At 43.5% G+C, this 26,060-nt stretch overlaps 1 protein-coding gene across 7 annotated transcripts in view; it reads right to left on the bottom strand.

Annotated features, from left to right (window-relative positions):
* Nucleotides 1-24,519, bottom strand: part of GAB1 (GRB2 associated binding protein 1) — a 103,394-nt gene extending 78,875 nt beyond the window's left edge. For 5 of the 7 annotated variants that reach the window (XM_065634641.1, XM_065634644.1, XM_065634645.1 and 2 more), the window contains exon 1: nt 23,736-24,517. In XM_065634641.1, coding sequence (XP_065490713.1) covers nt 23,736-23,807 — 72 coding nt within the window. In that variant the 5' untranslated portion in view covers nt 23,808-24,517. Of the gene's footprint in view, nt 1-23,735 lie in introns of all 7 variants that reach the window. The other 2 variants (XM_065634647.1, XM_065634642.1) reach the window with 2 other exon arrangements.
* Nucleotides 24,520-26,060: the final 1,541 nt, after the last annotated feature.

The raw sequence follows: 26,060 nt of genomic DNA, 5'->3' as shown, positions 1-26,060 counted from the left end.
TTGTTCTACAAAACCATTTTTCTTAAAATGTCGTTCACCAGAACAGCAAAGAGCTCCATTGTGGATGTGCTACACTTTTGCTGCAGACAAAAAATACACACGCATTCCTCCATAGCAACCACAAACGTCGGGTGGTGACCGCTTTGCTCCAGAAAAGGGAGGAGAAGCTTATGAAGAAAGGACACTGCCAGAACTTCACCTGCCTTTCCAAAAGCAAAGGCTGCACTAGACCCAAATAACAAGTTTTTGAGAGAAGCATGTGCAGGAGAAGTCAGCCAGCCACCAAGATCTCATTAATTCCTCAGCAGCAGTGACAAAATCCACAACATGCTGCAGAGACCTTATATAGGTCTTGCTTAGCTAATTTGACAATATAGCTTAGTGATTTCAAACAGGAGCTCTCCTGTTACTTGAATTGAAGACTTTTCCACCTCAAGTTTCCTCCAAGTTTTGGATGCTTGACTAAGGGAGACAGTGTTAGTTTAAGTCCAAACAGCTGCAAAGAGAGAAAGACACGTTACAAGTTTGTACATACTTCTACATACCTTTGCATTAGTACTTTTAACTTGGTATGGCTTTTTCTTTGAAGGCCTAGGGAATCTTACAGAGTAATATCACGTGCTGGTTTGACTGAAAATGAGTTAATTTTCTTCATACAGTTAGAAACCTTTCCTTTTCATAGCTAGCAAAGTCATTGTTTGAATTCAGTTTGAGAACAAGAGAAAAATACCGGGACAGAGTTAATGTTCTTAATTGCTCTGGTCTGAGGGCCAAGGACACTCTGAGTGCTCTGCCCAAAGGTGTGAGGCATCGAGGAACTGGGGCATGGATGGGGCAGAGCTTGACTGACATCCAGACCGAGCAATAAGAGTATTCCATCCCATTAGTGTCACGCTAATTATTTACGGAGAGTATTGCAGTTACCAAAACGCCGAATTTCATCAGCAGCCAAGAAAATACAACAGGAATGAAACGGAACAATTAACACAAGACTTTTCTTCCCAACATACTATTATCAGTCTATGGGTCCTATACACAGCCTTGCACCACATATGTGGAATAAAAAGCAAAAAAAAAGCATAGTTTTCCAAGGAAAAAAAGCTTATGCCCCACAAAGCTCTCTGCACACAGCAGAGGAGTGGACATCTCCTCTTCCTACACAGCAAGAAAGAGGCTACCAAAGCAGCAGTTAAGCCAACCAGCATGCCAACAGGAAAGGTTTCACATTTCAGCATGGCAAAAAAACCCAAACAAACCCAACAAAAAAGGAAATTCTGCTTCCATGCATCAGTCCTGAGAAGGAACATCCGCTAACGAAGGCTTCTGAGTCAAGTAATAACTTCAACAGAAAAGTTCTTCCAAGTTAGTTTTTGAGTTATTCAGTTAAAAGTCTTTGCATTTTATATCATGGTCCAACTAATGAAATTCCTTCCAAAACCCCACCCTTCCCTCCATGCCAAAAGTTCACAAATTTGAAATTCTAGCCCCATCCCGGATTAACAATTCACTGTGCTGTCACCAAGTCATATTTCGCAACCAGCCTTTCATGTACTCGTAGCAAGAACATCTATAAAATCCTAAGCTGCCAAGACCTGCTCTGGTGCCACCAACTCCACTTGCTCCCACCCTCGTTGGAGGCTCCGGCGCAGCCTGAAGGCAGAGACGCAGGAAAGGGCATCTCTGCCAGGAGCCCGGGTCTGTTTCAGCTACGGCTACTCAGGTATCTATCGATTTAAATGGAAAGATTCATAACATGTCAGTAACTCTGAAGTGAAATCAATGAAGTTATTTGTTTCATTTCATTCTTCCCTCATGAATTAAGGGAAAGGAACAATTGCTTTCAACTATTAATCAGACATCGGTCCACCAGTGTTCTACTGCAAGATGCTGCCGATCACATAGCATTTGGTGTATACGTTGACGATAATAATTGGAGAAATCTTCCAGAACATACCATTCTCGGTTACAAAAAACCACACAGTTTGTTCTGTAAGTGTGCTAGTGTCTATATATTCTTAAATACTTTAAGTTTTATTACTGCAGACAGTTATTGCTGAGAAAGCTTGTCAATAGCAAAATAGATTTCTGAACATGAGGAGAGAAAGCTGTAGACAATCTGAAATGTAAGGACTAATAAGGAGCATTTGGTTTTAGGACTACTAATAATTTTTAATAGGACAGTATGAAAGTCAAAGATGAAAAATTTTAAATGGCAAAGCTATCTGGAAGCAAAGCTCTTAGGAAACAACATGACAAAGGAAGTATATTTATAGGTCTGCAAGCAGGAGGGGGGAAATCACTGAAGCAGCTGCATGGTTCTTGCACAGTAGACAAGAAAACCCCCACACCACCACCACAACTATCAAAAAAGGAGGAAAAGGCAAACAGGGAAGAAAGTAGTTTAAAACAAATGCTGCAGAACTTAACTTATTCCTGGCTCACGTTATTGTGAAAGTGGGTGGTTTTTTGTTGTTGTTTGGGTGGGGTTTTGTTTGTTTTCTTTGTTTTGTTTTTTAACTTGAAAACTAGTGCTTTTTTTTTCCCCCCTACCTGATCCACTTTTCTTAAGTGCCTTTCCCAGTTTTCATAATTAAACCCATTAAATAAATAATTATGCAGCTATGACGCATGTTGCTATGGCGAGGATTGCGATAGCAAAGATTCAAGCTTTTATGACTTCACTACAAGGTCACACAGAAGACTGCGAACAAGAAAAATACGTGGCGAAAAAGGTTTACTTCCATTAACATCAACTGCAAGGAGAGACGCTCAGATGAAGTACGTGTCCGCACTCCGGAGAGTGGTCTGAAGCACGAGTGTTTCATTTTTCACTCCAGCCTCTGCAACAAGTCACAGGAGGAAGGGAATGTGACTATCTCATCCTTCTGGTTTCGTCTGACAGGCCCGTCAGCGCTACCCTCAAACAGCGCACGAGGCCCCAGGGCCACGTACATTTGTTTGCCCACTAACCCAGCTGAACGCTCTTTTGCCTTTCAAAGCATCCATATAAAATACGACAAGGCTGTGATCTTTAAAGAGCGTGCATTCCTCGCCGGCTGCCTTTCAAGTGGCATTCGAGGAAGATAAAACACCGAAGCCTGCCTTCCTGGAGGAACATCGGCATCTTCCGCGCCCGCCGTTCCCACCAGCAAAGCAGCACGAGTCCAGCGCAGGTGAGGGACACGCACCAAGGTGCACAAGTCGATGGCCTTGCCAGCGCAAAGCGGGCGGGCAGGAGCAGCCGGGGCGCTCTGGACAGTCGGCTGCAGTTGGTAGCTGTGCGGTGGCCTCTTCACAAGGTGGCACCCAGCGTGAGACAGGGCCCCACGGAGCCCTTAGCCAGGGACAGAGGGAGAGGGGAGCAGCCTTCGGCCCTACACCGCCCAGGGTTTAGGGAAAGGAAAGCCTGCCCTCAGATTTCCAACAAAACGTGCTCCCAAAAAAGTCGAAAACCCCTGCAAATCACGGTAGCTGGGGGCTGGCCAGCAGCTATTGGGAGCGCGTTGCTGTTGGCCCGACATCAAGCGCTGGCGGGACATGCGGCACCGCACCTCATAGAGACCCACAAACCCCGGTTCTGAAGAAAAAGCATCGCTAAGATAAAGCAAAGTGCCTCAAACCTGTTACTATTTTTAACACTAAATTCTTGCCCTAAAAAAATATTTGCGTGGGGGGAGAAGGAAGACAGGAGGATTTAGTGGGGTGTCAACTAAAAACTTCTAATCAAACACATACATGTTTTTGAAGGCAAATAAACCACTTTGATGCTGCTCCATGGTAAAGCCTACAATTTAACATAGAGGACGTGGCAAACAGACTTTCACATTAAGAGAAGAGATGGGAGATTCAAAATTAGAGATGAAGAAAGCACACACTTGTACTGAACTTTCAAAACAAGTTATTCCAGTTTAACATTTTTCCTCCTGAACTGACGTAGCATAAATAAGAACCAATGAACTAATGAAATGCAAAGCTTATCCTGAAGCATGAAAGTATTATAATTGTGCTGTGCTTTGCTAATTTTAGAAGACCAAGAGGAATGACTATACTATAATAAGTGAAATGTAAATATACAAGGCCATCCAATCACCCATAGTGCACGCGGTCCACACTATTCAATTCTTCTCTGCATTGTCTCAACTTAAGGCAGTAAGAGCAGCAAGGAATCCCTGTGCCACTTCCAGTTTGTCAGGTAAACAAATCTATTCTACTCCAGAGAAAAGTTTACCAGTCACAAAATCTCCTTTACTTCAAGACTGAAGTTCTGCCTGAAGCTTTTGCTGCCCGAGACACACTGAAATGTCGGACAGTGCAATAAAAAAGTGTGAAGTCCACTGGGCTAACATCAGTGTGGTCTGGAGACTGTGGTTTCTTATGTGACACTCAAAACAACCGGACTGAAAATGGAAATTTAAAAAAAAAAAAAAAAAAAAGCCAACACCACACACACCAAAAACCACACCACTACTGGGAGGTTCCAAACAAGGGAACATCTTCCCTTCTAGCCACTATTTCCAGATAAAAATCACTACAGGTCACGGCCTCTCCTGTTATAAAAGCCAGCGTTTTGCACAAACTTTTCTTCCAGTAACACAGATTAAGAAGGTCAGATAACTACATGGAAAAAAATTGAGATAGAAGCCACAAGGTAGCTATACATGAGTACATGGTTAGTACCTCTACTTTAAGCTGCCCTGAAAAAAACTGGACAATCTACCCTAACCAAACCGTGACATGCACATTAGGAAGGCTATCAAAATAGAAAAAATAGGAAACCCCAAGATGATGAAGCTGCATTTCCTTCCACCCTTTTGGAAGAGTGGGGACAGTAGAAGGGAAAAAAAATAACCTGGAAATGTACTGGAACCTGGAAATGTACCTGGAAATGTCAGTGGAGCTGTACTTTCAGTCTTATGAAAATGTTTTTACTATTGTTTCATGTTAAAATATTTGGGCTTTTACTATGACAGAAATAACAGTAAAATACCAAAATATACAGTTTTCTACAAAAGTCCTTAAATCAACAGGTTATAATGAAATATTTCAGTTCACCTAGATAGCATTTTTGATAGGACTCTGTTGTTGGAAACTATAACTTTCTCTCTCCTTTGAGAAACTTGAGGTTCTTACAGATGTGCAGACGTTACACGCTAATATCCAAAAGGGACAACAAAAACTAATTCTAAGCATAAAAAGAACTTTTACAACAGACAAGATTCTACAGCTGATGCAGTTCTCATGAGAAAAACTGGCAAAAAAAAATTTATTAACTGCAGAACTTTGTTCAAAACCAAACTTATTTCATGTTATTCTGTTTAATAGAACACTGATCAGCTTACAGGAGCCCTGAGTAACTGGTTTACTTGAAAAATTCTTTACTAAGTTTTGCTTAGTATTAACTCATTAAGCTTAGTCCAAGAAAAAAAGATTGTTAGCATTGAAAGTGTTATGCTGAATGACTATTACATTCTTTTCACACTAGATCTTCTCAGTAAAAGAAGTTATTCATAGTAGCTATATTATATGAAATACCAAAAATATTGCTATGACGAACACCAAAAGCTCACCAAAAGACCAAGAAGGCAGAGAGCTTGGGAAGTCACAGGGTGGGAGGATGTGCATCAAAAAAAACCCGCCTCACCTGATACAAATATCCATCAATACAAACATTCTCCATTCATTTCAGAACAAGTCCAAAGACCATTAATAAGAAAACCTTGAACTTCCATTCACCTTCCTTAGGAACTCAGGTCCCTGCCCCCCATCTTTGATTTATTTTTAAAATACATAAGGATGCTTACAATATGTCTTGAGCATGTCTGATTTCCCACAATCTGAAAAAAAAAAAAAAAAAAAAGTGATATCATCATTATGAGGTGTGTCTCAAAAGCCTAGAGATTTCATATGCCATTAATGTGTCATACCACAGCGGCATATTTTGTCAATGCTATTACAGCACCTTCACTTAGCTCTGCAGACTTTAACAACACTCACCCAACAAGACAGGCGAGTTTGGCTTATACAATACGTAAACAAGCCTTAGGACAAACACACAGCAGAACAAGTTGAAACATTGGTTACATTAGTTAAACCTCATTACACCTGAGTAGCCTCTTCATTTCCAGTTATTCCCATTAGGAACACTGCAGGTTAGCAAGATCAGAAAATAACAAGCCACCACCTTCTCTATCCCCTCCGTTCCAGGAATACCTTGCGCAGAGAGATGTGGCAGAACAGTTGTGAGAGCTCACAGACAGCTCTGGATCCCTTCCGGGTTCCTTCCACCTCCATACGCAGACAGCTCTACCTTTTTCCCCCCAAGCACGGTCACGGCAAAACTCAAACATCCAGGCTGATGAGTTTTCACGCCATCAGGAGCAGCCTTGGTACCGTGAACTACGTGCAGGAGCCTGGTGAGGTGGCTCACGCAATGACCTCCTCTTCCATCCCAACAGGCTCGGGTCACAGTATGGCATTTGGGATAGAGGTTGCCTCCTGTGCAGAGTAATTAACTCTGTTTTTCCACACATCGTTGTCAGAACATTTTTAAAACCAGAAAGCAGTAGCCCCAGCAGTCATATCACCGCTGTGAAGGTATCTCCCAGCTCCAAGTTCCTTCAGAGTTGCCTGACACAGGCTGGGAGAAGAGGACCAGCCAGGGGCTTGGTCCTGGGAAGATAAGGCTGATGCTGAAGGAAGCACTTGAAGACTGCAAGGCTTTTTACTCCCCTCAGATGAGGGAACACACATGAGCAGATTCTGCTGGCTTCAGGGTTTGGGGTTCTGTTGGTTTTGTTTGTTTGTTGTTGTTAGAGTTGTTTTTACATATTGATTTTATTATCAGAGTAGTGAGATCATCAAACCAAAGAAAAATTTGCTTTGTAGTTAAAGTTGCTTTCTTTCAGGAGCTGGCTTTCATATTTGTGTTTGCTTTTCTATCTCAGTGGAATTTGAATCATGTACGCTATTTGGGGCTTTACTGAAGGATGACCACAAAGAAACTCTGCAGCTGATACAGAAGACAGCAGCTTATCTTGGCAGCACTCCTAACAGAACACAGATAATTCTCATGCTCTCCAGTCTGTATTCTGTCAGTTGTTCCTATGCACAAATTCAAGCCATTTCAGCCTTATGGACCTCCATATAGGCAAAGTTCTAGCTACAAAAGAATCTCTCGCTCTACCCAGATTAGACTTTAAAAAAAGTGTAATTGCGTTTAAAGCCCGCTACATGCTTTCCAAGCAGAGAGATGGACAGTTTTTCATGGTCAGCTGTCCTGAAGACATCATCCACAGCGCCTTCCCTCAGTAACCTACAATCTCAGAAAGACAGAAGAAGAAAAATCGGGAAAACAGTTATTTCTGTTATTTTGCTCTACAAGGTGTTCACGTCCTTTAGCATCTTGGTGGGGGAAAAGTTACAACTGTCATTTTTAAACTTGACAAATAATAACATGCCAAAAAATAACATGCCTAGAGAAACAAGTATATTCAATGCAAACATTCTCCTTGGCTAAAATCAAACCTTACCTTTCTAGACATAGGAGCATTCCACAAAAATACACAAGTGAACAGAATAACCTACAAATCCTTTGTACATGTAATGAAGAAATTAGCCTTAATTAAGAACTGCATGAAAAAAATACTCAAGTTCTAATGGTTCAGAAAATAATTTAATCAGTTCACCCCAAGCTTAGCACAGAGTTTAAAAACAAAGAGAGAAATCCATTAGAGCAGACAGGGAAAATAACGAGATTTAAGTCTCCATAAAGATACAGTGCAGTTATGAAAAGCTTTAAATACAAACTTCAAGTAGTCCAAAAATCACAAATTATTATGAAAATAATTAAAATAGTTGTTGCATTTAGAGATATGGAATATGGTCAGCAAGCCTGACGAAAATAAATCAAAAAACAAGAGCACCAACTATACTTTTTTCTCTCTGGAAAACGTCTCCATGCCCACCCAACCACAAACACGGGCCATGTCACCTACAGGGTCCTGGAACTGGCAACTCTAGGGCTCAAGAGACTTAATCATTAGGAAAATGTGGGTATATTTTAAAGGAATAGAGAATGTGAACTGCAAAGGTAGCTTCCAAGAAAAGGTAAGATACACTTTATTTGGCAGGGAAACATTAAAGATAGCAGCATACAGAAGGCAATTCAGAGGACAAGATGCAGCATTTAGGAGCAGAGCGACTGGAGGACGTGCTATCGATGTAAAGCTTACATAAAAAGAACATGGGAAGTCATCCTTGGACAAGTCAATGGCAAGAAAGAGAAACAAAGAAATTCCCAAGGGAAAGCGAGACCCAAAAAAATAAGAGAAGCAAAAGACTGATACCTTTTAGTAGAGACATTAATAAAGTTACCGGAGTAACAGGATATAGTGTCATGAGGCTAAATACAAGAGCTGAAGCAAGGAGTTATCAATTGTTTCTAAAGTGAATAAAGATGAAAGGGGAAAAATCCGAAGAAAGAATGAACTATTGACACAAGTATTGGCTTGGAAAAGGTCCCCTGATCTCGGCAGGCATCCGCAAGAGTCATGAGGAAAGACAGAACCAGGCAGAAGCCAAGGCTTCCCAAACAGGGAAACGTACCAGGAGACAGTTTTGTGGTAAGGATGTTGGCTCTGAATTTTGCTCCCGCCTCTCCCTTGCAGATGACTTCCTGGGCATACTGCAAGGCTTATTTATTTACCAAGGTTTTGCCTGAAGGATACAGGGATGGGGTGTGAAGATTTTTCCTACTACGAAGGCAAAGAGATTATCTTTTGTTGGCACATCACTAATTTCTAAGATGTTTAAATTGTTTTAACTAATATACACACTCCAAAAGCTTATGGTAAAAGCTGAAAAATATACATTGTGCTTTATTATATTTAGGATATATACTTATTTGGACACTGAGATGAAGTTTTACTGTACTCAGTGGAAGTTCAACATGTTCCTTCAAATTATTTCATTAACAATACTTAATTTTGAACTTGCTTCAGTTCTGGATTAAAAGGACTTTCTCATTTTGTTTCTCTACGTTAAGATAATACATGACCAACACAGCTAGGGTTCAAGGAATGTGTCCTTGTTATCACATACGATAATCGCCCAAAACAAAGTTTCTGATTTATGCTACTGAAACCTTAAAGACAGGTCATATTGAGAAGATCAGGCAGAACCCAGCCATAGGCAAACCTGTGAAGTTATCCTTGTACATCAAAAGCTACAATCCTGCAATTGCACCTGCATCTGGGGACCTTTTTCCACGGGTAAGTAAGAAGATGTCTGAATGGTACTTGGGAACAACTCCAGTTCACAGAAACTACATTCAATGGCCTCAACCAATTTGCTTCCAATCAGTTTATTTTTACCTAAACAGACAGTAGTTTAGGGATCTTTAAAAAATAATTTAAAAAACATTAATCAGTGTGTGATGCTGCACTTTTTCATGAAAAGCCAAGATTAACACATTGAGTCAACAACTTCTATTTTGAAAGGGTTCAATTCTCCAAGGACATAACTGCTTTCCCCAAATGATGCAGACGTGTCTGCCGCTGTCTGGGTCAATTCAGAGGCTTGTTATTCACTGCTCGGTTGATTTCAAAATCAGACTACGCTTTCAAAAAGTTGCAGAGACTATGACATCACATTTATGATAATTTATTGCACAATTATGGTGGCTACATCCTTGGATTTTATTTCATGGGAAAGCATGTTTCTACTACAGTCTCAACCATTTTCTTGGCTTACACCTGCTCTCAGACTTACAAGTTTTGGTATAAAGTCCAGCGTGATTTTTTCATACCACTGTGAAGGTGTTTTATAGCAACTTCAGGACGTGCAGTTCAATTGCCTAAAGAAATATTTGCATTTTAAATTGAGACTTACAGGAATTTCACAAGCAACTCACAGAGGCACTGCTTAACTACTTGCAAAAAGTCACACAACCCTCCACCAGATTTGACTTCAACACTACTTGTGTCTTCTTAAAGAAACAAAAAGCCCAACATTCTTTGAGCAGGCAAGATTGTCATCTCCTTAGATGAATTACAGTAATGCAATCACTGAAATTCAGTGTAAGAGAATAATTTAATCACTTCAAGTTCAAGTGAAAAGATATGCACACCAATGTGAAATTTATTGACTAGAACTGATAAAAAAATATTCCCGTGGAACATTAAAAGACAACTTAAAGTAATGCAAAGGATTGAAAAAGTTGGTTTCATTATACTTTGGTCAGCGTTATCTTCATTCCAGCCAGAAATATTTTATATTACAAGCTTAAATTAAAAGGCTTGTAATACTATAATTACAGGACCCAACCCTTACATTTTTGCTTCTGATTCAGCAAAATTTTTACCATACAATGTACAAAGGACATAAAAGTATTTTCTACATTATTCAACATGGCATTTGTTTGAGTATGTACTAATCAGTTTCAAGAATTCCAAAATGCATGTAACAAACAAATAAAACAAAAATATTTTCATATAGTTGTTTCCACATTCAGTTCCCACATGGTATAGTGTTCTCAAGAAATAAGTTGCCATCATTTTAGACTAGAATTATAAACAAAATACCATCATCCATCACACTTCTTTCTTCCCAATTCCCTAGCATCGTTCATTACCCAAATCGCACCCCCAAGGAAATTACTTTCATACCCCAAATACAGAAAACTCATTTCAACCCCAGCCATCATTGTGGAAAGAAATTGTTTCATTACATGTAAGGAAACTGTGTAGGTGGGCAATGACGGTAGAATGGGTGTCCAACTCATTGACACCTTTTAAGATGAGCTATCAGGTCAAAAAATCTCTCAAACTTATCTTTCTGAGAAACTCCATCCTTTACTGACCAGATGAAAAACTGCACAAGGGAAAACCCTGTGACCTTGTGCATGTGCAACCTCAAACAGGAGAAACTGGAACGTGAAGCATTCCTATGGCATGTAACAGCAGGGCTCTTTTGCTTCAACGGTCCTTTCTGAAATGGGTAATAAGTTAGGCTAGAGTAATATTCTATTGCCTCACTTTATCAGCACAACCTGCCAAAGGTTTTTTTTAAAAAAATAAAGTGTAAAAAAAAAAATTTTTTTTTAAAAATACCAATCACTGGCATGGAGAATATGCTTCTCATGCTATATGAAATGCAGTCAAAAATCAAGGTGAGTTGTAACTGCTGAGAAGAAGGCTCTCTTTTTCAAGAAAGGACAATTAAGAAGTCAGTGTAACATTCAGGGTGTTCTTACTTCATCTAGTCTGTCCTAAACAAATTTGACTTATTTTCACCCCCTTCCCAACTTAGCAGGAATCAGAGAGAGAAGTGAGGATGCACAGCTGGGCAGGAAGGTACAAATGCAAAGTCACCAGAACTAAGACTGGACCTTTCCTCTGCTGTCTCCCTTTACCAAGTTACACACATTTAACAGTTCCACATGTAGCTGCAGAGTAGGAGCTGTAGTGTTCAACACACTGTGACACTGGCCTATCATGATTCAGGATGAATTTTCCTCACTCCAGAGAGTGTGCATCAGGAGAGATGGGGGTCCTTGTGGATGTTAGCTTGTGTCTTCTCTGCATCGCTCTGGAGTCACAGTCAATTTAAAAAAAAAAACAAAAAACAACCAACAAACACCACACACACACACAGAGGATTTTCAAAGCTTAGAAATAATAGTAATAACAGGAAAAATGAGGGTGACACTCTCATTATTTTGCATCTTTTACAAATACGGCCTAAGAGGTCCAGCAGGCTGATAGAGGCAGACCACGTGTCCCAAAGTGCCCTGCGTTATCTTCTTGCCTTGTGGTGGAAGAATCAAAACAATGAGCAAAGCCTCAGCGTTAGACCAGACAGTGCTCATCAGAAGTGACTGATTAAATGGCAGAGCCTGTGTATCTCAGCAGCATCCATACACGCAGTGTACGAGACACAGGAGAGAAGAGGCAACACCACCAGCAGGAAGACTTGAGGCAACCTGGCTGCTACTGTTATTAACCCCAGAAGCTCATCACTCACTGTTTATACTGTTTTTATCATCCACTACCATTCACCTGCTTGTTCTGATCGGCCGAGCAGCTACATCAGTTTAGAAGATTGGAACGACAAGGAACTCCGCTGGCCGCAGAAGCGTGCAGTGAGCAGCTTATTCCACCCCTACACAAGTGAATTAGCTTCCCAAGCACATTGCCAGAGGGACCCCCCCACCTTCATTAACAGAGTTTCAACTTTGGAGAGGTGCCACGAGTAAAATGTTTGTTTACTGCAGGCAGGAAGAGCTACCTATGATTCAGATATTAGGAAGTGACAGGAAGGACTAAATTATGTGATTTAAAAGTAGGAAAATAAACAACAAAAAAAAATGGTTGCAACGAGAGGAAGGAGGAGGAGGAAAGGACACGAGACAGAAGTTTTGGATCTTCTCTCTCACTTGTGCAGGGCTGAAGCCATCATAGCAGCAGGAGGCCCCCATAGGATTTCTTCACCTTTTAACCCTCATCCTAGAGCCCCAGGCCAGGGACTTTCCTTCTTCGCACTGAGTAAGAAACATCTGTCCAGTTCAGTCTCCCAGTTGGAAAAAGACAAATCACAGTCTTCCTTACTTCCTATCTTGTTTAAGCAGACGGAGATTTCAGAGAGGAGCGCTCCATCCGCCCTCCCTTCAAGCAACAGCTACCAGAAGCAAAGGATCCCAAGGCAGACAGAAAAGTGGCTCATTTTCCAGCCAGCTAAGGGAGGCAGGAACACACTCCAGCTCCGTCGGACAGAGCTGGTTGCAGAGACCGAGAGGAAAACCTCTTCCCGTAAGCAGCAAGCAGGAGAAGCACCCCGATGGGAATAGCGCTGCCTTCCCAGCAGTTGCTGGAAGCAAATCGGGCATCTCAGCTGTGTTGCTTGCGATGTTGCACCTCCTCTACACCGTTTGTTCGGTCGACTCTCAGCAGCACGTATCTAGTAACAATTTTAAGTTGTAATTATGCAGACTTTTACTGCGATTTGACCACATGCCCATTCCAAGACTAAAACAGTAAAATGAAAGGTTTCAGTCACAGGCAGTTATGCCTGCACTGTAACAAAATGTCACCAGAGAACAATATCAAATTTATGTAATTATGATGATGGTGCCTCACTTATATAATCAGTAAAGATGTTCCTGACACTCTCTTTGTAAATCAGACAATAAATTCCTACTCTTTTTTCCCCCTCCCCCATCCCTGACCTGGAGCTGCAGAGATGCACAGATAAACAGCTGTCAGGTCAAGGAAAAAGGCACAGGAGTGTGAATTAACTTAGCACTGAAGTACATACACACTATAGCAGAAAACTTTGTAGTTACTTGTCCTGGGACAAATTTACCCTGGGATGAAAACAGGGTTAAGTTTCCCAATTTACACTAATGAGACATTTGAATGCTACTCTTTACTTCATATCTTCCCCCTGCCTCATTTCTTCCTTCACCTCCCTAAAACTCCAAAAAAGAGAGAACAGGTTTTAATTTAGTAACGACTGACCCCTGAGTCCATGTAAGTGTTCTGTCTGCTGACAGACCTTCAGTAGTGAAGAGTAACTTGTTATTTTTCACAGTGCTGACAAGCTTATGCAATTTGACTTGATTTGTGCACACAGACAACTGTATTGGATAGGTCACTACTAAGAGCGTGGCATGACCTCAGCTTTGAGCTTTAAGGGCATTATTTCACACTGAGTAACAAGTCATTAGACTGCAAAAGTTATTCGCATAGCGTGACGCAAATCATTTCAGCAATAATTGTGTAGAAACAGTAAATGGGAATGCATTAGAACATGCAAGATTCAGGAAGATGCACTTATTGTTATACCTTATACCTATTCTTACACTTCTTAACGTTATCTACCTTAGCAACAGGAAAGGGTTTTTTAAACAAAAAGTTTATCTAATGCCACCATGAGAGCATCACCTAGTGTAACATCTAATTGAAAGGAAGAAACATTTATTTAATGAAGAGCACTACAAGATATCAGGGAATTATATAACAAGTTATATACTCAAAAGGGATAAGTTTTTGTCAGTTTGTAGCTTACATCTCAAATCAAGTTCATACAGATCACTGCATTCCAGAAAAGCAGAACTGTCAACAGCCTGGCCCTGACACTTCCAGCATTTCAGCACAACTAGGAAAAGACCATATTGCAGAGGTCCAACCAAAGAACTGGTTACAACACGACGTTTTCACAGAATGTTCACAGAATGTTAGGGATTGGAAGGGACCTCGAAAGATCATCTAGTCCAATCCCCCTTTTTTTTAAAAAAAAGTTTTAAAAGTCTCTTCTTGTTACACTCCGGATCCCCAAGTGCCCACACTTGCAGCTGGGGGATTTACTAGAGAGAGTGCAGAGGAGGGTGATGAAGCTGGTGAGGGGTCTGGAGCACAGGTCTGATGAGGAGCAGCTGAGGGAACTGGGGCTGTTTAGCCTGGAGAAAAGGAGGCTGAGGGGAGACCTTATCGCTTCTACAACTACCTGAAAGGAGGTTGTAGCATGGAGGGTGTTGGTCTCTTCTCCCAAGTAGCAAGTGATAGGACAAGAGGAAATGGCCTCAAGTTGTGCCAGGGGAGCTTTAGATTGGATATCAGGAAAAAACTCTTCACAGAAAGGGTTGTCAGGCATTGGAACAGGCTGCCCAGGGATGTGGTGGAGTCACCATCCCTGGAGGAGTTTAAAAGGCGTTTAGATGAAGTTCTTCGGTACATGGTTTAGTGCTAGAGTTAGGTTAGGTTATGGTCAGACTTGATGATCCTGAGGCTCTCCTCCAACCGAAATGATTCTATGATTCTCTCCAAGCCCCTGGAATCTCCCACATCCCTGATGGGGGAACTACACAGCAGAGCACTCCACTGCCTCATCTGTCCTGGAATAAGCAAGCCTCTTCTGCTTCAAACTGGACTCCATACCCTCCCCTCGCCCTGCTTTTTTTAATTAAACTATGCAAGAACAAATTGCCAATTCACCTCAAGTCCATGAGTTACTCTGACATCCTCTCTCTTAGTTGTTTGTTGATAAAAAGAACACAATACCAATTCTCAAAATATCCATCACATAAATTACCCCCACCACCTCTTTCCTAATACGCTCCTTACTTCTCAGTATTTGCTGGGAAGGGGCAGACTTGCTATGAGCATTCCAAACATGTTTTTAAGGATCACAAATATCAATATGCTTTTTTTTTTTAAATCATCATAACTGTTTGCTGAATTCTGTATATGGACTTTGGACTTCATCTTGCCATGCACTATTCCCACAAAAAAACAGGTGCGGCTTCTCTACTACATCTGATCCTGCTTGGGAATCTACACAGAAACACAAATCTCAGAAAGCTGTAAAAGAAACATGTATCAAGTGCGAATGGATACATTTGTCTAGCACCTTACATGACTCAGTGCAGTTATTCTTCATACAAAGGGAAAAATGAAAAACTCGACACACTATTTTCAGAATTGCTTCTTTTTTTATAAATGGCTAACATCCCATTTGAAAACTTAAAATTCAAAATCCATTTTTCCTCTGATCTCATACATATATTTACCCAAACAGACTGTAATTCTTGTGCGTTGATTGAATCAAAGGTCCATTTGAAGGCAAGGGTATTAACTGTGTTTGAACAGCTTCCTGTATTCTTATTCCATACCCCAAAACTAATCCCATGAACTCCTACTGTCAGCAATAAACACCTACAGAAGGTTTATTTTGTTTTTCATTCCCAAGCCCCAGACAACGCAGAAAAAACACAAACCAAAGTCTCTCTATTTTTGTGGCATTTTTCTTTTTTAACTCTTCTTCTGAGGCAGAAATACCGAAGCGCCTGGCGGTTGCTGTAACCCGGGCAAGAGGGAGGAACGTGCCGGCCTGCACCGAAACCCATGGCGTTCCTGGTGGGGTGGGGACAGACTTACCCCGGAGGAAGGCAGATCTGCCATCGCCCTGCCCCAGGGCTGGCTGCGCTGCAAAGCGGGTGGGGAAGCAGATCCGAGCTTGTGACAGCCACCATCGAGCTTGTGACAGCCGCCATCGCCACCGCGGGGTTACCTGCCCTTGTTTCCACTTATCAAGCGGCAGCACAACCAACACGTGAACTACCGGCCGGTTGGAAAACCCTCACGCGGAAAAGGGGCAAAAAGACGAGGCTGCTCTTCTGCTGGGGAAGGTCACCCCTGGGCCCTGCCACCCTCCCCTGCGGCCAGGCCGTGGGCACGGCTACTGGCCTTGCCTGCTAGTGGCCCCGCATCGAGGTTCCTCACCCGAGCTAGCCACAGTGTGGCACAGGACAAAAATCACCTCCTTTTTACAAGTAGAGAAGGAAAAGCTTTCTTCTGCCTTCCTAGAAATTCTCAGAGAAAAGCAGCAGCACAGCTCCTGAAAAAGAACTCGGGTCTTTTGTGTGTTTTTTGTTTGGTTTGTGTTTTCCGTTGTTGTCGTTTCGTTTTATATTTTTTAATCATTCCGCAAATAAGTCACTGTATAAAATAAGAATGAGCAAACGCTTTTTCACTTAATTCAGTTCTAGGTGCGGGGCCTAAACTCAGCTGCCCAGCAGTAGCAACTTGGCACCGTCTCCTAGCAGAAGTGTCACCTCTTTTTCAAGGTATGTTTTTACACGTAATTATTTGTATTAGTACATACAGATATTATGTATAATAATACACAAGCCATATGGATGTAACTGCCTGAACATTTTTTTAATTACAAGTTATTATATCACCAGTTCCAAGAGAGACAACTATCAGGCTGTCATTTATCCCAAATAACTGCCATTTACCTGAAAAAAAAAAAGGGGGGGAAAAAAAAGTGTCACCAGTCACCATAACCTCAGGGAGTTTAATCCTAAATGTGTAATTTTGGTGCATAAAATGCAATTAAATATATTCCTTCTCCTCAGTTAAAAAAAAAAAAAAAGAATGGTTAGAGAGTTCAACAGTTAACCCAGTCTCTTTCATCTTGGGGAAAGTTACTTATAAACATTTCCCTACTGGATACTGCTAAGGAGACAGATACTACGTAAGATTTTTTTTTTTTTCTTCTTTTTTAAACTAAAAGCAAGGTGGCATGTTCCAAAAGGCCTCAAAAGTTAATCATGAGAAACACAACTTTTATCAACAGCTGGAAACAAGACCAAACACAAGTACAAAAAGCAGACTACATAACCTTTTATGGGAAGCCAGGTTGGTTTTCATTTTTCTTTAAAAAAAAAAAAAAAAAAATCAAAAATACAACTAGCATATTGCACCAAACAATATTTACAAAGCTAACACTATTTGTACAACTATGAACATTTTTCCTAAAGTAAACAAGCCAGAGAGTTCATAGAAGTGGAACAAGGATAGCCTAATCAGGAATTGATAAAGCAGGAATAGAGAATAAACGATGCTTTATTTCTGTTCTGGAGATGGCAGAAACCCGCCTCCATCCTCCCCCCTCCAAAAAAAGAAAATGTAGTACTGCCTTAGAAATACTTTTTTGTATAATGAAAAGCTGAATTCACATTAGAGTCCCTAGACCAGCAGATTATATTGGACTAACAATATTCACCTGCACACAACACATACCTGCCTTGACAAGATCATCCCTTTCTGCCTGATCTTCCTACCTGCCTTGCTCAAGTAATTTGAATGACATAAGTTCTGTCCCTCCTAACGAAATACTGCAATTAAATTACAACAGTTAAAATTGCTTCTATTGGCAATAAAATGATAAGTCATTGAAGCATGGAAAATTTTAAGGTCAATTTGAAAAAGTCTCAAGAAGACTATGACCTCAACACTACAAAAGAAGTTGGGATGAAAAAAAATAAGGAGGTGTATCTCTGCTTTATGTTTATTTGCTCTATATTGAAACAGAACCTGCACCTCAAATGTACTCTCCTTGATTTATGAAAATATTCCACCCAGAATAGTTTGGTGACATCTATTTTTGGACTAGAAAAAGGTGACAGCAAGACTAAACAAGTATGAGATACCCACACCAAAGCCATCTACAATACACAAAGTTACCTTCTCCCTTAAAATTACATTTTGAACCACTGATGTTCCTTTCACATTTTGCCAAGACTTTTGTCAAAGCCATGAGCCAAATTTAATGAGAAATAAATGTGTTCTAAATGTCTGAAAGAGATTACAGTTGATTCTAATCATTTGATCCAAAAGTTATGTCAAAAAAAAGCTAAAGAAAACCGAAAAAATCCATGTCTCAGAAGCGTCCAAACCATCATTCCAAGATTTTTAAAATTAAAGGAGAGAGAAAAGGATGCTGGAAACATTCCTCTTCTCAATACATCCAACTCACATTTACTTCACACAGCTACCTTCCCTAGCACTTGTGTGTACGATTCACCAAAACACAAACAAAACAATGTCATCTGCATACAACTGGAAGTTAAATTAATTTTATTTCATTATTTCCTCTGGTTAGTATATTTGTTGCTTATACTGACTAGTCAATGTTGCAGGACTTCATGCATACATGAAAGAGCAGCTACTATGCAGCATCAAGAAAGCTGGAGGCATTGATTTGTTTTTCCACTTCCTCCCCCCTGCTCCCTCTTAGTTCTTCATAGAACTGTAATCCCCTGTGAGTACCTGCACCAAATCTTACCAACACACCTACCAAAACATGAAAGCACTATGCTGCTGTAAATCCAACTGAGAATAAACTTCAGCATTACTAAAGTCAGAGTTTGACTATTTCCTCATCTATTACAGTCCCTATTTCCTCATCTATTATGGTCCCAAATTAAGCGGTACTATTAAATAGCTGTTAAGAAAAGTTGTTCACATCAAGAAACATCTTTAGAATATCTGGCTTACTTCCAATGTCGAGCAGTTCACTTGCACTTCAAGAATGGGACAATTTCTGTTACTTAAATCTCCAGCTTTCCTACGTACACCAAGAAAAGCAGCATTCAAGCAGTTCAGGTGCTGTCTGACCATCCAAGCTCAGAAACATTTAAATTAACAATGGAAATCAGTGTGGTACACTGCATGAAGATCAGAGTAACTAGCGGAAGAGACTTATCTTACTTAGCGTATGTATTTGGACTTCTCCATCTGTTTTACATACTGTCACCTGCTCTTACCCTCTGAAATGATCCCCTGGTAATTAACTCAGAGCATAGACCATAGCTCAAGCACTGACAGTGCTGAAGCGCTGGCCACAAAGTCAACACCAGCTGCTAATGTCCTGTCAAAGACAAACACTCATACAATGAGTTCCGTGCTCCGCAAGCGAGACGTACACCCAAAGAGCAAGCTGAGTAGACAGGCACATCCCCAATGTCACACCCGAGATCGTTTCAGCATCTTCAGTTGGCACACAAAGCAACATCAGTTCCTTCTATAATCAACAAAAGCATTATGTTTACTCGTGCTTTCAAATTAATGGTTTAGAGTTTACTAATGCGTGTTTAAAAATATCAAAAGTCAAAATACTGGTTCCTGCACAGTGCACAGCAGCAGGGAAGGGACAGGCTTCCTTCCAGAAGGAAAGGTTTCTGCATGAACACTGATTACTGCAAGGTCTTCAGCAGCTCCTGGAGGAACACAAGCAAGTTCACAATATTAAGTTGTCACATAACGTTACTTTATTACACTCGTCTGTCTTGAGTTAACTCGAGTTAACCTGACCCAGCTCTACAGGGACAGCACTGAATGTCAACCAAGCTCACCTCATTGTTTGTTTTTTTCTGTAAATCAACTAGTTTCTTAAATTTGCTCACTATGCTGATGCAAGATCACAGAAAGCTTTAATGCAAACAGGTACCTTCCAGAAAAAAGGCTTTTGTCAGGCATCTCAGCTTTTACCATTCTGCTGAATAAAACATTTCTTAACACCATTACATATCTTAGCACATTTAAGTATTACTCAAGACAGAAGAAGCACCTACGTGATTACTGCCAAACAAAACCACAGTAAAACATTCTACTTTATTCCTTTTGTACCTATGCCGTCTTAGCCTACAGTTCAAACATCAACAACTGGCTTAATAGGTTGGCACTTTTTTTAGTCACCATCTACAATGGAGAACATTAGAATAAGAGGATGCTTTGTGTAGCCTTGTCTGAATTATTATTTAAACTCTAAATAAATGTACAATCAATAGGAACAGTCAAATAAAGTGTTCTTTCCCAATATAGTTTACATGAGATGTTTTTATTAAGCTTTACCTTTTATAAAATAAAATATATTTTACTCTAAGTAGGACACGTTAGAATACTGAGAATTATTATATTCTCACTTAAAAATGTAAGCTGCTACAACAAAGTTTAGCTTCAATTACACCAAACGATTTAAAAACTACAGAAATGCCAATCTGCTCTTCATATTAGTCGACTGTCTACAAACCAGTTGCATAAACTGATCGATGCCAAAAATCCTGATCTTAGGCACATCCAGTTGTCATACCCAGCCCTAGCCACTACCCAGACACAAGTGCAGTAGTTTTAGGAGAGAATTCAGAACACTATTCCCATTCCCTCAAGCTTTTCTCCCTAGCTTTACTAAGGACAGCTGTGTTTAAATATCTGGTGGTTCCTTAGCATAATGGCAGTAAAAAGTCCTCTATGCTGCTACCACAAAGAATCAGCTATTTTAACTGGCACGTGCACTGCAGAACTGCAGTGTAGCAGAAAACCACAAAGCCAGGGTTTACTATCACTTTTTAAAGGACAGAGGGGGAGAAATGGACTTCAAAAATAAGGGGACCTGAGCAGAAAAAGTACAGTAGTGGAAGGTGAGAGCAAAACAGCTTGCAACAGAAAAAGTGTGGAAAAAAAAAAAATACAGCAGGTATCAGAAGCTGTGAAATTTAGTAGTTCTCCATCCCTATGCACAAACAAGTTCTTTCATGTACTCACATAACCACCGTGCAAGATTTAGCCCCAGCTCCCTTCCTCCTCTTCTCTACTAAATCCACATCCTCAACTCGGACCCCCCAGCCAACACCAAAAGTTACTCGTATTCTCCCTAGAAATCTGCTGCTGGAAACAACCAGTCTATTCCAGCAAACAACCTGTTCCGAACACCAGCTCCAAGGGAACCAACAACAGGTGCCAATGGTTATCAGAAAGTTACGTCCATACCAAAAATGCATGAACGAGACATGAAAACAGGACTCTTTTTAAGGGGGCGGGGGGGAAGACATCCATGGCATTAAAACATATATCCAAGGAAATCTGATTTTTCCACCTGCAGCACAGGGTTGGTTAGGTTTTTATTTTCTTTCCTTCTTTTTACCCTCAAAATGATTGCAAGCTAGCTTTAATACCCCGTCCAACTGTTTCAGACTAGAAATTGAAGTCTCTGTGAAACACATGTCTATGTACTAGCTTCAAAGCGCTCCTTTTCATCCACCCTAAGAACTGACACCAGATTTAACTGCAATTTCAGACTTTTTATCTCCCTTTCCAGATGGTAACCTGGATTTGCCCCAACACTTGCTTGCAAAAACTAACAGGGCGTGAAGCTACAATTTTCCATATATATATGTGAAAAGCACGCATTACAGAAAAGCAGCTTCCTACTGAAATCACTTTCCCATCTTTTTGTCTGGTGCAGCCCCTTGAAATGTCACCAGAATAAAATAGGGCTTTAAAAACACAGCTCTTCTGTGCCTTTGCGTAAGCACAGAATTACAGAGCGCATAAGCCAACACTTCAGTCGCTGCACTCAGTTAAGTTCATGGTCTCAAGTGCATCAACTTCTTGTTCGCTTGAAGATGCTGATCGTGATGTCTTCTTTGTCTTCGAAGAGAGCGTGAGCCTTTAGCCTACAACTGATCAGGCACCACAGACAAGCACGAGGAATTTTAAGGAATTTTACTTTGTATTTCTTTTATAAAAGCAGAAAGCGTGCAAGATTTAAACTTATGACCTCGTGTCTACAGTGCACACAGATGCTAACCCAAGTCATGCTCGTATCACCTTGCCACGCTATCACCCTGATACTCTACCTCCTCAAAGAGCAGAACTCACTTTCAAGTGAAAGAAAAATGATTTTTTTTTTTTTTTAAATGGGGAATGACCTGAGCAAAGCTGTAGCCAGAGTTTTCCACTCTAAGGTTCTGATGTTATTCCAGTATGGAAGCAGAGCTATAAATATACTGAAAGGCCAGTTACACAGAAAAAAGCTAGCGTATTTAGGGACTGATTTATGGTTTTGATTGAGGAGAGCAAACTCTTGCTTACAACTCCGTCCAGTATAACTGTGCATGATTTAGAGTTTGAGCAGGAAATTTACTCAAACTTTAAAAACATTGATTCTGCTCTTAATTCCTACGCACTGGTAAAGTGACATCCTCTGAATATATGCATACAGACAGTGGATCAGCCAAAAACACTGCCCGTGTCCAAGACAGCAGGGAAGCACAGCCCTGCCATGACCCACCAGGACATTCTCTCTGCAAGCCTGATCCTGTGTCCTTCACAAGAACAGGATTTTTGGCACCGGGAACCAAAGAATGGGCTATTCCAAATATTTTTTTTAATTTAAAAAGAGTCCCATATCACCAGCTTCCTGGCATTTAAAAAAACTGACCATAGCAACGACAGTTGTTTGAGAAGCGATTTTTAATGAAAAATGAAAATAACACAGTCACATTAAGACACACATCCACAGGTTCTCAAACTAATCTGAAGGTTTAGCTGCTTTAAAAAAATAACTGATAACTGCAAAGGCCATTTCTATTTAAATACCATCTAAGTGTTTTGGGTGGGGTTTTTTTGCTGTTGCATTTTTTTTTTAAAAGGCCCAACGTGCTGTACCCGTTGCACAGACCCCATGAAGCGACCCGGGTGCCAACGGCAAGGGACTCCGCAGAGACGAGTCCTGGCATCACCCATCGCTCCTACGTGACTTGACAGCGTCCCAGCCAGCACCGAGGAGCCCTGCGCCCAACAGCACCGCTGCTGCCCTGTCCCGAAATCTGCCCTCTCAGCAAACACGCTCCATTTTCCTGCGAACTCAGTGTCAGCTCCGCTACAGCCTCTGCTAAAACACTTACTCCTGAGCAACGGCAGGCTGGGGTTTAAGTAGAAAAAGGCACTTTTCTGGTAACTCCCTCCACCACCCCTCCCTCTTCCCCGATGCAGAGGGCTCCAGTCCCAAGGGCAAAGGCCCCCCCGGCCGCAGCGGGGAGGGCTCCCGGGACATCCCCGGCTCCCGCCGCTCCCCCGCCAGCAGCGGCTTTCGGGCCGCCGCACCGAGCGGAGTTACGGGGCGCCCCCCCCCCCAACACCCCTTCCTTCCATCAGGCACCAGCACCGGGACGGCAAGTGTTTACGTTTGAAAATACATGTATACCGAGCCCCGGATCCAAAGGGAAGACGGAAAAACTCCGCCCCCCCTCCCTCTCCCGACTCCCTCGGAACGGCGATAAAAGGCAGGGCAGAGACATCTGACCGCTCGGCGCCCCTTTTTTGAGGGAAAAAAAAATAATAAAGAAATTTTTTTTTTAAAGGGAAAAAAAAAAAAAAAAATGAAAAGAAGGGGTAGCGGATCCCCGCGGGACGCACCGGGCAGCAGTCCCGGCCGAAACCGGGAGGCGGCCGAGAGGGCGGCTCGTCCGCGGCCGCGGAGCCGCCGCTGGGCCCGGCCGAGAGGGACCGCGCGGGGAGGCCGGGCCGGGCGGGAGCGGGAAGCCTCGCCGAGGGAGAAGCGGGGAAGGGAGGGAGGGGGAGCGCGGACCGCGGCAGGGAGAGGGCACTCACGTAGCGTTTCAACTTCTTCTCCGGTGGGGACTTTCGGAGCCAGCCCGAGCAGACCACCTCCCCGCCGCTCATGGCTGGGCCGCCTGCCCGCCGGGGCAGCCCTTCTCCTCCTCCGGCGGCAGCAGCGGCGCCCGGCCGGGCCGAGAGAGCCCCGAGACGCGGCGGCAGCACCGCGCCCGCTCCGGCCTCCCGGGGCTGCGGGGCGAGGGAAGGGGAGGGACCGGGGGAGCGCTGTGTGTGTGTCTGTCTCTCACGCACAACAACCGGCCGGAGCAGCCAGCGGGGCTGAGGCGGGAGGTTCCCCCTTTCCTCCTCCTCCTCCTCCTCCTCGCCGCCGCCGAGTCACACGAACATCGGGAGAGACCACAGGGGCGGCCGCCGCCCCGCCGCAACTTCAGCTCCGGCGTCCCAGGGCACGATCAGGATCAGGATCCAGCCGCCGCCCCGCGTCAGTGGCGCCGCCCCCCGCGCCACCAGGACCCTCCCGCCGGGGAAGGGCCGCGGGGGGCTTCCCCTCCCCTCGCCCCGCCGCCGGGCCGAGCTCAGAGCCGGCCGCCACGGCTGCCCGGGCCCGCTCCTTGCCCTTCCTCCTCCCCCTGCGCCGGGAGGAGGGGATCGGCCAGCGCTCCTGCCTCCCTCGCCTTCCCCTCCGCGGGGAGAGGCGGGGCGGGGAGCGGCCAAGGCCGGGGCTCGCCGCGGAGCTGGGGCCGGGTCCTCTCCTTCACGACCAGCGTGGGAGGGCTTTACCCCGGGATTCACGGCGTCCCCTTCGCCGCCCCCCTCCCCGACCACTTTCCTCCACGGCGGCGGCGGCAGCAGCTCCGCGCCCCGTCCCGCCTGCGGAGGAACCGCGGCGGCTCCCCCCGAAACTCTCCGCCGGAGCCTTTTCAAACAACAAGGGCCGGGAAGAGAGGGAGGGGACGGTGCCTCCCAGAGGGATCCTGGGAGCTGTAGTCGGCGGCCGGCGGGCCGCGGGGACTGCGGCGGCGCGGCCGTGAGGGGGACGCGGGGGGACGGGCCCGGCGGTGGCCGGCGGAAGAGAAGAGGGGGTGAGGGACGGGCCCCGACCCCCCGCCCCGAGTCCGCACGGCGCCGGGTTTGCCGTTTGGTGTCGGTTCCGAAGGACGGGGCTGCGGAGCGCGTGGCGGTTTGAATAACAAATATTAAAATCACGGCTGTAAACGGTGGTTCTTTGAAAGGCACGGCAAAATTGTTGAGGTGGAGAAAAAAAAAAAAAACAACACAAAACAACACAGCCCTGTAAAAACTGTGTTAAAACAACCGGGCAAAAGTAAACTCCTCTTAGCGGGTCTAAAAACTGCCTTCGGAAAAAAAAAGAAGCTAAAAGGTAGGGGTACCAGCGCAGAAAGGCGAAACGCCGAGTGCGATGGTCCCCCGGGACCGGGGGGTGGTGGCGTTTCCCTGGCAAGAAGCTGTAATTAGGGGCCGGCCCGTGACAGCCGTGATGGATTCATTAAGGTGGGAGCATCAGAAGGATTTTAAGTCTTCCCCGCAGTCACCGGCGCCCACCCGCGCGGGTGCACCCCCCATGCAGACCCCCCCCCACCCCGAGCTCCACAGCACCGCTCCCTACCGAAACCCCTAAAAAAAAAAAAAAAAAAAAAAATCCAGTTTCGACTGTTATTGATCTGCGCTACTTATGATATGACCATTTTTAAGCGGCGGCTCCGTGGGCTGTGAGGATGGTCCCATCTGGCTTCCCCGGGCAAGAGCCGCAGCCCCCGGTGCCGGGGCGGTAGCGCGGTGGCCCCCGAGCGGGCCCCACCGGCGGCGGCGGCACCTCCCCGGGGCGAGGCGGGCGCCGCCTCGGCTCCTGCTGCCGGGAGGCGGCGGGGATCGCCCCGGCCGGCACCTGGGGCCAGCGCGGCTCCCGATGCCTTTTCTCTCCCTGTTCCCTTTCCCTCCTGGCTGAGGGCCGGGCCGTGAGCCCCTCGGGGCAGGGCTTACCGATCTATCTGCGGACGGAGAAACACACACCGAAAAAGAAGAAAGAAAAAGAAAGAGAAAAAGAAAAGAAAAAAGAAAAGAAAAAAGAAAAGTAAAGAAAAGAAAAAAGAAAAGAAAAGAAAAGAAAAGAAAAGAAAAGAAAAGAAAAAGAAAAGAAGAAAGAGGAGAGCGATTTGCAGGGCAACCCTAAACACTATTCAATTACAAAGGAAAGACAGAAGTTATTCTGCTGTTGGTTCTTTCTGTTTCTCACACTCGCCCAAAAAAGATCTCCAAATTTTATATATATATATATTTTTACAGATTATTTAACTGCAGGCTTCTGGCATGGGACCACTGTGGTGGTTGTGAGCACTG

Source organism: Caloenas nicobarica, chromosome 4 (assembly GCF_036013445.1).
Source record: "Caloenas nicobarica isolate bCalNic1 chromosome 4, bCalNic1.hap1, whole genome shotgun sequence".
Taxonomy (NCBI): Eukaryota; Metazoa; Chordata; class Aves; order Columbiformes; family Columbidae; genus Caloenas; species Caloenas nicobarica.
This window is presented reverse-complemented; position numbering and strand designations above follow the sequence as displayed.